Raw genomic sequence first — 11,927 nt, 5'->3', positions numbered from 1 at the left:
TTGAAAAGGAAGTAATGAGAAATGTGCCATATCGTGAAGCGGTTGGATCACTCATGTTTGCAGCCGTTGTATCAAGACCAGATATAGCATACTCAGTAAACTTAGTAAGTCGATTTCTTGTAAATCCAGGAATTCAACATTGGAAAGCCGTAAAACGAATAATAAGATATGTGAACAATACAGCTAGCTACGGAATATTATATGGTGGTAACAATGCATCACTAAATTTAATGGGTTACAGCGATTCTGATTATGCTGGTGATAAAGTTACTCGTCGATCAACAAGTGGTTTCTTGTTTAAGATTTCTAATGGACCAGTGTGAGCCATGGTCAATCTGTTGTGGCAGAATATATTGCTGCAAGCAATGCTACTAAAGAAGCTGTAAGGCTCAATCGCTTATTGGTAAGCATTGGAGTAAATAATAGTTGTCCGGTAGTGTTAAAAATGGATAATCAGGGTTCAATTAAACTCGTGAAGAACCCAAAATTTCATAAGCGAACGAAGCATATTGAAGTTCGCTACCATTATGTTCGTGATTGCTATGAGGATGGAAAAATTGAAATAGAATATGTACCTTCAAATAAACAACTAGCTGATTTATTAACCAAAGGGCTACCAAAAGAGCAATTTACCCGATTGCGTTTAGAAATTGGAATGAACACCATGTATCGCCTTTCCTTTTTCGACGTAGACTTTTACATGAAGACGGAGAATCTGCCGATCATCCGACTGCCGCCTCACGGTTTAGACGTCGCGAGAGTTTCACTCGGGGGAAAACAAAGGGATTTAGACGTCGCGAGGGTGAACGTCATCAAAGATTGAGAAGGGAGGCAGAAGCAGATGCGACAGCGGAAGACGCCAAGGTAGCGACAGCAGAGGCGGTGGCTATGGCTGCAGTAGCAAAAGCCGAGGCGGCGGAGCGCCGGGCCGTTGAGGCCGCAGCGAAACTTGCGGCCCTCCAAATAGAGGCTAGACGCCTCCGTATCAGTGCGGATTCGTCAAGTGCAGCAGCGAGGGGACTGGCCGTCTCCCTCGATACAAAAAGGAGAAATAATTAATGTTTTATTTATTATTTAAATTATTTATATTATTATATTTTATATTGTGTTGAGAAAACAATAATTTTTATATTAAAAATATACGCTACAAATAAAATTTGTTTTTTTTTTCAATTACCTCACTGATTGGAAACATCGTTGATAAATATGATGTACAGAGTGCTGAAATTTCATTTCAATATTAGTCGTTTGAATTACATGTTATATCATCAGAGCAATTTATTGTAAGAGATACAAAAACTAAATCTGACAGTAATCATTACCTTTCATTTTGTTAGTTACAACAAACTAAAACAAACACCAACACAGAGCGTGAAACTAAAAAAGAATAATTAAGATATTCAACATTACATCTACCATTTTATCAGTACTGTGGTCCGACATTGCCTACGAGAAAAATAAATCGCTGCAGGACAGACGCAAGGCAGACTTTATTTTGGAAAACGAGGCGTGAAACCGTGTAAAATCCAAGAACGCTAATTTGGGTGAAAAAGCAGCCGCGAAGCTTGTAATAACGGGAATGAAATCGATAAAAAGATTTTAAAATCGGTCGACATAAAACCTGGTCTACGATCTGAAAAAACGCCGCAGCGGCAATAAAAATGGCCAAAGTTCTAAACGAATTGGGGGTCAAAAAAATGTGAAGATACCTAGAACAATTCCGTTTAGTTCGTAATATGGAGGAATTCTGTCATTACTGCCATTTCTCGCTGGATTATCGAGTCTTGGAGCATTAATGGGTGGTGCTGCCGATGTGGCAAAAACAATAGTCGACGCGAAAAATGCAAAGAAGAATTTAGATGAACAAAAACAACAAAATCAACGTATGGAGCAAATAGGAAAAAAGAGTGGTGGATTGTACTTACGAAAAAAACCAAATTGTACGGTTTGTTCTTGGAAAAGAAATCCAAAAAACTATCGATAAGAGTGCCCGCACGAGCACTCTACGATCTGAGTTTGTCAAATTTACCAAAGAATTGAAAATACCCTATTTTAGGGGTGTTTTTATGCGTGACGCTCTACCTTCGTATCCTAAGAAAAACGAAAGTGCCGTTGTGAACCTGAACGATTCAACAAAATTACGGAATTCACTGGGTTTGTTACGCAAAGAGAGGAAACCAAGTCAAGTATTATGATTGTTTTTTGGGATTTACTACCACCGCTGGAGGTAATTCGATACATGGGAAAATATTGTCAAATTTATTACAATGTACACAATGAGCAGAAGTTTAACAAGTCATTTTGTTGTCGTTTAATAATAATAATAATAATAATAATAATAATAATAATAATAATAATAATAATAATAATAATAATAATAATAATAATAATAATAATAATGATAATAATAATGATAATAATAATGATAATAATGGTAATAATAATGATAATAATAATAATTGCTTTATTGTTCCCATAAATTACATAAATTAGAATTAATTCCATACATTGAAATATACAAAATACAAAAAGTTTAACATTTGTTCTAATTTTACACAAACCTAGTTTCATTTTCCCAAAAATAATAAAACACTGTATATTAAGATATAGTTAATTAACATAATATGCATAATAAACTAAGATACACTTCCTTAAACTTACATTTCCCTAAACTAAATACATATATAAAATTGCAAACAATAAAAAGATTTATAAGAATAAAATATTTTCATTTACTTAACTCTTACCTAGACTGAATCAACATACAGGTAAGTAACTCCAGATACAGGTAAGTAATTAATAACCATACAAATTTTAAAAAAACTACATAAAAAAGATAACTATCAATGTATTCATACTATAATACAATTGCCACTAAGTCTCAAGACTTATCAGTGGCTAAATAGATATATTATTTAAGTAGGATGTAATACTAATAAAATCAAAATTAAATTATTATATTTTTTTCAATCAAAAGTTTGTGCAGTTCTGATTTAATATCATTTGTTTCAGTACAGTTTCTAATATTTTCTGGCAGCTTGTTATAATTTTTATTCACTATGACATTTCTTCTACGATATCCATATTTGTTTGTGAATCTATCAGATGTAACATCACCTCTAGTTTTTGCTCTAGTGTTTGGTCTCTTCATCTGTTTCTCGTTTAATCAGATGGTAATTATTTATTATGAGTTTATAGAACAGGAGTTGTTTCACATTAAGTAGGTTTAGATCTTTGAAACCGTTATCTGAATTGTTGCAAATGGTCTTCATAGCTTTGTTTTGAACTCTTTGGATACTATCTATCAAGTATTCTGAAGCCAAACCCCACACTGTTATTCCATATGAAAGAACAGATTCGAACATTGCTTGATAGACAGATCTCAATAATTTTTTAGAACCTATTCCTTTTAAGTAATATAACCTACTATTCACAATACCCAATTTCTCAATCACCTTTTTGATATGAGATGTCCACAGAAAATGCTCATCAACTATTAACCCTAAATATTGTTGAGTTTGTACCGATTCTAACATTTCTGTGCACGAACATGATGCTCCGTGTAGGCAGTCATTCTGGTGGAAGATTATATTGGTGGTACCCTCAAATTTGTTATGTGGTGACCTGATGTGCATAAGTTTCGTTTTGGAGGTATTAATAACTAGTCCCTTATGTGCGAAGATGTGGATGTTTTCCTTTATTACTCTACTGGGGATGTTGTCAATGCCAGGAGATTTAACTTTAGTTTTATTAATGCACCGTAGAGCCGATGTGGAGTCCATAGAAGGTAAGTATATTGATCTTTCATTTGATGGTATTATAATATTATTACGTTTCAAGTAGTCTTGGAACAAATGAGAACCACAATTATGTTTCACATGGTCAAGATTCGCAAAGGCTTTAACAAACAAGTTTACTACAGCTTTCTCATCACTTTTGAAAGATTTAAGAATTTTATTTGTTGTATTGGTTCTTTTTGTATTGCCAGTTATTTCATTTATTAGTTGCCAGGTCTTTCTACTATCCATTTTTACTTTATCTAGTTTCTTGTTGTAATATTCTTTTTTCGCATTTTCTATATCTACGTTGATTTTGTTACGAAGTTTATTATATTTGTTTCTCAGGATAGTTTTAATATTATCAGTATTGGCTTTAGACCATTGATGAAAAAGTCTATCCCGTTCTTTTATGTTCTTTAAAATCTCATCCTTAAACCAGGGTTTTTGTACTTTACGTCTTCTTTGAAAATATATATTGGTACTGGAGTTAATTTCAGCATCTTTGTAGCAGTCAACAACATAGTTATAAAGATCTTCAACATTTTTATGAATAGCAAGATTTGCTGGATTTAGTTTTTCACTCAAGATTTCCCTCAGTTTGTTCTGATTAACTTTTTTAATGTATACTTGATCTTATTTAGTTATGTCAGTCGTTTTTGCTTGGTTAATTGATAAACCTATCGAATAGTGATCAGAAATCTTGGTTTTAATCACACTTCCCACACTTGAGCATTTCTGAATACGAACGAAAATATGGTCAATACAGCTTTTTACCCAGATGTTATTTCTAGACTCTTCCCTAGTAGGCTTCTCAATCTTTTGAATAAATCCATATCCATTCAACATGCTCAAGTATTTGGCGTTTACCAAAATATCGCTCGTTGTGTCTATATTCATATCTCGCATGATGACTAGATTTTTTGATTTTTCAGACTGAATATACAGCTCTAACTCCTTTACAAAGTCTCCAATATTTTTATCAGGAGGTCTATATATAAATAATAAATTAAAGTTAATAACATTGTTATACACACATACGAGTAAATGTTCAGCGGTATTAAAATTACTTTTAACAATATCTGTTGTCAAAATATCTTTGATATATATTAATAAGCCTCCACCCTTTCTATTGTTTCTACATTTGTAAAATAAATTAAATCCCTCAATTTTGTAGATACTATTCACTTGCACAAATTCACTTTCACATACGTTTATTTCACTTAGTAAAATAACGTCTACAGCATTTAAACACTTACTTAACGCACTCACAAACTGATCAAAATGTTTTCTTAATGAGCGGATATTCATGTGGATAATGTTAATGTTTGTGTCACTTTTTGTCAAATCATTATTGCTCCAATCATCATAAGTGTCAAAGCACAAACACTCTATTTCATTAATATTGTCTATTACAAATTGGTCCATTTTTATTAAATAAACCTCAGGTGTTAACACTATACAGTTACAATCAAATGGATAACAATATTTTGAGTACAGCAGGATGGTGTTACCCAAACTATCTAGTTACGACCAAGAGCAAGTCAACGTTTGTTTTAAGAATACCACTGTTTCATCTGTTTGGTCTATTTATCGACTATAAACTAGCTCAATTTGGTAAACACACATTAAGATTGGTCAGAGCTCGAAGTGATCTGGATGCTAATGTGTGTAAATCCTTGAAAGATACAGCACCCACCTCAGGTATCATCAAAATGACCAACATTTGTCTAAAAGCGCCCATTGTTGTTCCAAATGGCACGCTGAAAATAAAACTGCTGGATTCGATAAAAAATGATAAAAAGTATAGACTTTTACCGTTCAGAAGATGGGAGTATCATGAACTACCGCAATTAATTGAGATCAACGAAGGAAATTTAGGATGTGAAAACGTGTACGGCTATGAAGAGTCCACGATTTGTAATTGTTGCTTTTCAATCAGACAAAAGTGAAAATGATTTGATTGATACGACCGTCTTTGATAATATGAATGCATCGGAAGTAATTGTAACCAGTTACTTAAACAGGATAAATTGTATAGTGAAGCAGTGTTGGGCGAACTATTTACCCCAATCACCAAACCATTAACTGAATTAACGGCCAAACTTAAAAATTCTACAAAACAGACTACACCAGCAACAACACACCAGCGAGTCACCACAATTGAAGAAAATCGACGACAACGACGACGACGGCATCTCCAAACAGCTGGATTCTGAAGATGAAATTTTTTACGATCCGGAACAATCAACTTTGTTTACGAACAGTAGCAGTGACGGTTCATACGATAACACAAACGACATGTCGACCATCGTCTACACTCCTTTGACTCGTGCATACTTGGACCTTTATTTAAATGACACTAAAAATAGGGAGGTCGATAAAACGTACGGTGCAAAGTACGATGTAGAAACGGAACGATGGTTGATTGGAAAATCTGAAATTAACTTCGATACCGAACTGGATAATTTTTCAATTGGAGGTCGAACGTGCGACGGACGGAAAGACATTTACGAGTTGCTGTTTAAAAAAAGCTCCGTTTTTTTTACAAAAGACGATATAAAAGCGTATTTAGAAATTTTAAAGTGTACTAATGTACTTTCGCACGCATAAGTGGTGTGCCACTTCACTGATGTCAGAATTGTTATTGCGAATAGAAGTCAACAAATATATAAACAAAGAAACGCATATGCAAATAATTTTTCTTAAAGAAAGTGAATTTTATATCTAGCGAAGGAAGAGAACTTCTACATATCGTTTAATGTTTTAGGTATTTTAATTTTAAAAATTGTTATTGAAAATTAATGTTCCATATAATAAAATAAATACAATTCTGCAAATCGACTTTCTGAGGTCTAAGTTGATTTAGATTTAAGAATCCAATCGAAACTAGACGTGAATTTTGTAATATATTACATTCAAATTATGTATCAACAACAATGTTGGAGCCAGTTTCTTACATTCAATTTTAATAACAAAAAAGGCTAAAAGAAACATTTGTTTACTTCGCGGCTAATAAAAACAGCAGTAACGTTCCGTATACAAAAAACACACACAGAAATAATTATAAAATTGAGTAATATAAATAATTTTTAAAAAATCCATTGTTTATAAAAATATTTCAAAATAGTGAAAGTATAAAATAATTTAAAAAATCTGGTAATTCATATAATTGTAACGGGTAACCGATGATAATTCAATCGGTATAAGCAAAGTCTTTTTGAAAGACTCGTTACAACAGGTTAAAGGGAGCGATTTAATTTTACACAAAATATTGATGAGGTTAGACTATACAATTCTTACTCTATAATTAATTTCAATATCACTAACCTTTGTTTTTGTTGAACAGATCTTCTTCAACTAAGGTGATGTATTACACTCAATACTCACACCTTTCACCAAACCGAAATATTAGATAATTTCTACTCACTGTTATATTGTTCTCTAATTTATAGTTTGGAATTAATTAAAACTCAATTTTAATCAACCTAACTATATTAACAAAATAAATATAAGAAAAACAAAAACAAAATAAATATAAATATAAAAATTGAATGATTTAAATTTACTTAAATACTTGGCAAAAAGGTTGAAATTTGACAAACAGTAAGTAAAAACAACTAAAAGAACTTCGGTCTCGACACTTGAAAAATTCGGGTAAAATCTACCGAAATAAATGAATACCAGAGTTTTATGAACTCGGATTCAAGGAAGGGGTGAAGTAGGTGGTGACTTAAGACCCTTAAGATTCTGAATGTTTCAAACAACGATCCTACTTCAACCAATCAGATGAACTAAACAAATGTTCCTTTTCTCAACATTGTTGGCAAATTAATTTAAAAGTTTTTCTATATGAAACCCTAATCTAAATAATAATAATGTACTTGGTCTAAAAAACCTTATGCAATTCATAATTCAATACAATACATTATTTCAATACAACTACAATTCTGATGTTGCTTGCATAAGGAAAAACCATTGTACTTACAAACATTTTCAATCTTTTTAAAAATCAATTCATTAACTTAAATAAGACAAAAATAAAAGAACAAAGTTACAATTCTCATGTTGGGGTAAATTATTACATTTTCCTTTAATTAATTTAATTTAATTACTGAATAAGTTCTACGTAGAAATATCACTATTTAAACTTCGAACCCACTGTGCGACCACACCCTGACACTAGATAAGGGTTCGAAAAGAACACATGTGTTAAAAAAATCAACGAACGTTTAGATTAAGACTAACAAATGTAAGATTAGTTTTAAGAAAATCCATAAAAATATGAAAAAATTCGTGAGAATCTAAACAAAATGGTGGTCTAAAAATTCTCCCACGAAGTCATTTATTAACGGTTTTCTAGCTCTGTTACATAATTTAGCCATTCTATTAATTCATTTATTTTTTTCTTAAATTTCTAAATTGTATAATATTATGTAAAGAATCTCATAAACAATTTAAATAAATAAAAAAGTACAAAATATGTGTAACTGAGAGAATCTGGAAACGATAGAATGGATAAACATTATTATAACTAATATATTATATATGTTCTCAATAAATATCTTATAACTTAATCTTATAATTTTTTTATTTTCATTTACAATATTGATATTTAATTTGTTTCAAATAAATATCAATAATAAAAAAATTAAATAATAGTAATTACAAAATTATATAACACGAAAACCTAATGTATACATTTTTTTTAATACCTTACACTCGAGGTTATCTAAACTGTATGCAACAACATTTAAAGAATATCGTTTATAGAAACTGATTACAAATGATGAATAAATTATAAGATACAAAAATAACTAATGTTCAAAGAAACAATAAATCAAAAACAAGAGTGAGGAATTCATAGATCCAAATTCTGTGTTCGTCGCTTTTTACAACGAAATGTATGTTATATTGTTAATAACTATTATTATTTTATTGTATGAATTTTAATCTATGTAAAGAAAATAGCAGACAGTGTCAAAACTTACGCTAATTCAGTTTTTGAACCAAAACGACGCACGGTAACAATGTGACGGTCGAGGTCAAGCTCTTCGGAAAGTGGCAGACTACTTATGCATCCGACAATACATCGAAGAAATTATGCATCCAATGTTTCTATAAGAGGCACGAATACACTGAAATACAGAAATGTGATTAAACCGCTTATGGAGCAATCAAACAAGGAAGCCACATATGACGTTAGAGGTAGAGGAGGAGGGGGTGAAATACGTCTACAACAACAACGACGACGATGACGAGTATCCTGTAACAGTCTAAAACTATTGGTTTCGTCAAAACATGCCGAAAATAACGCCCATGATAATGAAATTATTTCAATCATTGAAGAACTGAAGGAATAATAAATTAAAAATTTTAATGCATTTTAATCAGTGTAAGAATGGGGCTGAACAAGTTCGGACAGTCCTCACGCAAACAGTTCAGCAATAAGGATCACAAAAATTGGATAACCGGCTTACAACCCTTTGAGTTTACTCAAGACGAAAATATTGATTATAAAAGTCGAAAATTGTGTAATGTGTTGCCATCCACAAACCTTCTCGACGCAGTAAACAAGGAATATATGGATAAAAGATTTGAGGATAATGAATACGAAATAATTGTTATAAAAGAGAGATTGGATAAAATTAGAGAATGGGTATCAAAGCCCATGAATCGATTAGATCCTGCGACACAATCACATCAGTAAAGTGAGAGTAAAACCCTTAAATCACACAGTTGACAGATGGCTAAACAGACCCGGCATGGTAGCAGTAATATCAAAAACTACAACAATCGCAAAAACCACAAAATTGACTTGGTAAATGAACTACGTCGACCGCTGCGAATAAATTTTCCAAGAAGACAAACCGTTATTAAAGAATTGGATGATCTGTGGCAATTGGATCTTGGAGTGTTGGACAAATATGGCAAATACAATAGAAACATAAATACATACTGGTGGTGATTGATTGTTTCTCAAAGTATTTGTGGGTGGAACCATTAAAATCCAAGTCGGGGACCGAGGTGGCAAAACCATTTCCAAAAATACTGGCAGACAGGCGACCGAAAAATCTTCAAACTGATCAGGGCACTGAATAATTAAACAGTTCATTCGAGCGACTGATGAAGCAGCACACCATATATCATTATAATAAAATTATTTGTAAAAACAGCAGCGATTGCTGAACGTGGAATACGAACAATAAAGGAGAAATTGTATAAACATTTTTCACTGAATGGAGGATGCAAGTGGCTAGACGTAATTCCTAAAATAGTGCCCGATTATAACAATACGGTGCATCGAACAATTAAAATGAGACCGTCGGATGTGAACAAGGAAAATAAGGAACGTTCCTACAGATATGTGTATGCTGGCATTAAAATATGAACAAGACAGGGAAAATTTTCCGTCGGTGATTTTATACGAATTAGTAAAGCAAAATATGTGTTTGAAAAGGGATATATTCCAAACCGCCGAATTTTTCAAGATATTCAAAGTGGTGCACAGCAATCCAAAAACGTGCATATTAAAAGATCTTGAGGGTACCATAATCAATGGTGGTTTTTATTAACAAGAACTGCTAAAGACAAAACACACTGACCTGTTTCTAATCAAAAGGGTTTTATGAAGACGGTTTTTTTTATTATTGGGTCAAAGAGGGGAAAATCTACAAGACGCCTTCTGGTGGAAGTCGAAGGTAGTGTCGGACTAACCGACTAAAAACCCCTCTCCGGGCACCGATCCGAAGATCATGGCCTAAGAGTATAACCATATAGGTTTAGGAAAATAGAGAGAAGGAAAAAATTAAAGAGGTTTGCAGCTAACCGCCACATACTAAAGAAAAGATGTCCCAAAGAGACGCAGAGGTCTAGACAGCCAGACTTCAATGTGACGTCGGTCGGATTTTCGGCGGTGCACTCCTTTTCCGGTTGTTCCATGAAGTTTTGGGATAATTGTCAGACGTTTAAAACTCCTTCTCCGAATTGTCTCCTTCCATGGGTACCTTCAATTTAGTCCAATATACGTATACCTTACAAGTCATCACTTTATTGGGACACAGCAGAAGCGGCCAGCAGGGGAATTGCCCTTGCTAGCTGGGAGTTATTGATAGCAAATTGCTCCTGCATGCTAGCAGGGATGGCCAACACCTGATCCAGGGGAGATGTTGATTGGGGTTGCGCCTGGATCAGGGGTTGGCTTACGATGGGGGCGGCCGAGGGGGAGGACCTTGCAACATTGGCGGCCACAGCCGCGAACGATTTTCCAGGCTCAACGGAGCATGGCTTCACAGCTTTAGAGGGGGGAGATGATGGTCTAGGAGGGGATGGACCCTCTGTCATGGGTTTAGGCCTTGGGGTCTTAGGGCAGCCCCTGTATTTGCCGCTGTGATCGCCACCACAGTTAGCACATTTGGGCTTTGTATTCCCGTTGCTTTTCCTTTTACATTCGGCTGATGGTTTATGAAGACGGGCTGTGTTATAATAAAGAAGAATGGATTGACAAAAATAGCGTTGTAGAGTAACCTGTAAAAACATGTCAACGAAATGAACTTTTCTATACTATGTTTATAAAAGGATTTATACTTTGCTTCAAAATAGGATTCAGTTTCGGCAATGACATTCTCATTCGAGCCAATTTTTTTTCCCTGGAGCATTTTTTGAGATCCCCAAAGATCCAGTAGTCGCTGGGGGCTAAATCTGGCGAATACGGAAGGTGAGGAAGCAAATCAAAGCCCAACTCGTTCAAACAAATTACAAAGTGACTTTACTCTAACCTCGATAACTCTGCTGTTGGTGGTCCGATCGACGCGAAATTTTTACACGTTTCATGTAAAGGTTCGTACTCTAGGGAAACGTAGCCAGTTTGGTACTACTAAGACCATTTCTGGGTTAGTTTCGGGACTTATTGAACGATGTGTTAAATATACAATAATAAAATAATAATTTTATATTAATTACATTTTTCATTCACTTTTGCGTCTTCCTACGCTTTTGGTCTGTGGTGGCCCACGAAATGGGTGGCGCTTCCTCACATGCCGACAAAGGCTACAAACCGCCCCAAACAGAGGGGTGGCGCGTGTTTACTTGCCTACCCAAACAAATGGGCGGCACGTGCCGACTGACTCTTACGCTGTTGGTCCAAGTAGC

General features: G+C 33.9%; 1 protein-coding gene across 1 annotated transcript; it reads right to left on the bottom strand.

Annotated features, from left to right (window-relative positions):
- Positions 1-10,826: 10,826 nt before the first annotated feature.
- LOC126266380 (uncharacterized) lies at positions 10,827-11,400 on the bottom strand. Its single transcript, XM_049970282.1, has 2 exons — positions 11,364-11,400; positions 10,827-11,251 (listed from the first exon to the last, which is right to left on the bottom strand). Exons 1-2 carry the CDS (start codon positions 11,398-11,400, stop codon positions 10,827-10,829), a joined length of 462 nt encoding a protein of 153 aa, XP_049826239.1.
- Positions 11,401-11,927: the final 527 nt, after the last annotated feature.

This window comes from Aethina tumida, chromosome 8 (genome assembly GCF_024364675.1).
Source record: "Aethina tumida isolate Nest 87 chromosome 8, icAetTumi1.1, whole genome shotgun sequence".
NCBI lineage: Eukaryota > Metazoa > Arthropoda > Insecta > Coleoptera > Nitidulidae > Aethina > Aethina tumida.
Note: the sequence above shows the minus strand (reverse complement) of the source record. Positions and strands in the feature narration are given on the sequence as shown.

What these genes read in the sequence shown, in the direction of transcription:
- LOC126266380 (XM_049970282.1), bottom strand. Translation starts at nt 11,400, where the DNA reads ATGTCATTGCCGAAACTGAATCCTATTTTGAAGCAAA. An exon ending in GAATCCTATTTTGAAGCAAA is followed by an intron (nt 11,252 to 11,363) that starts GTATAAATCCTT and finishes ATTATAACACAG; the next exon opens with CCCGTCTTCATAAACCATCA.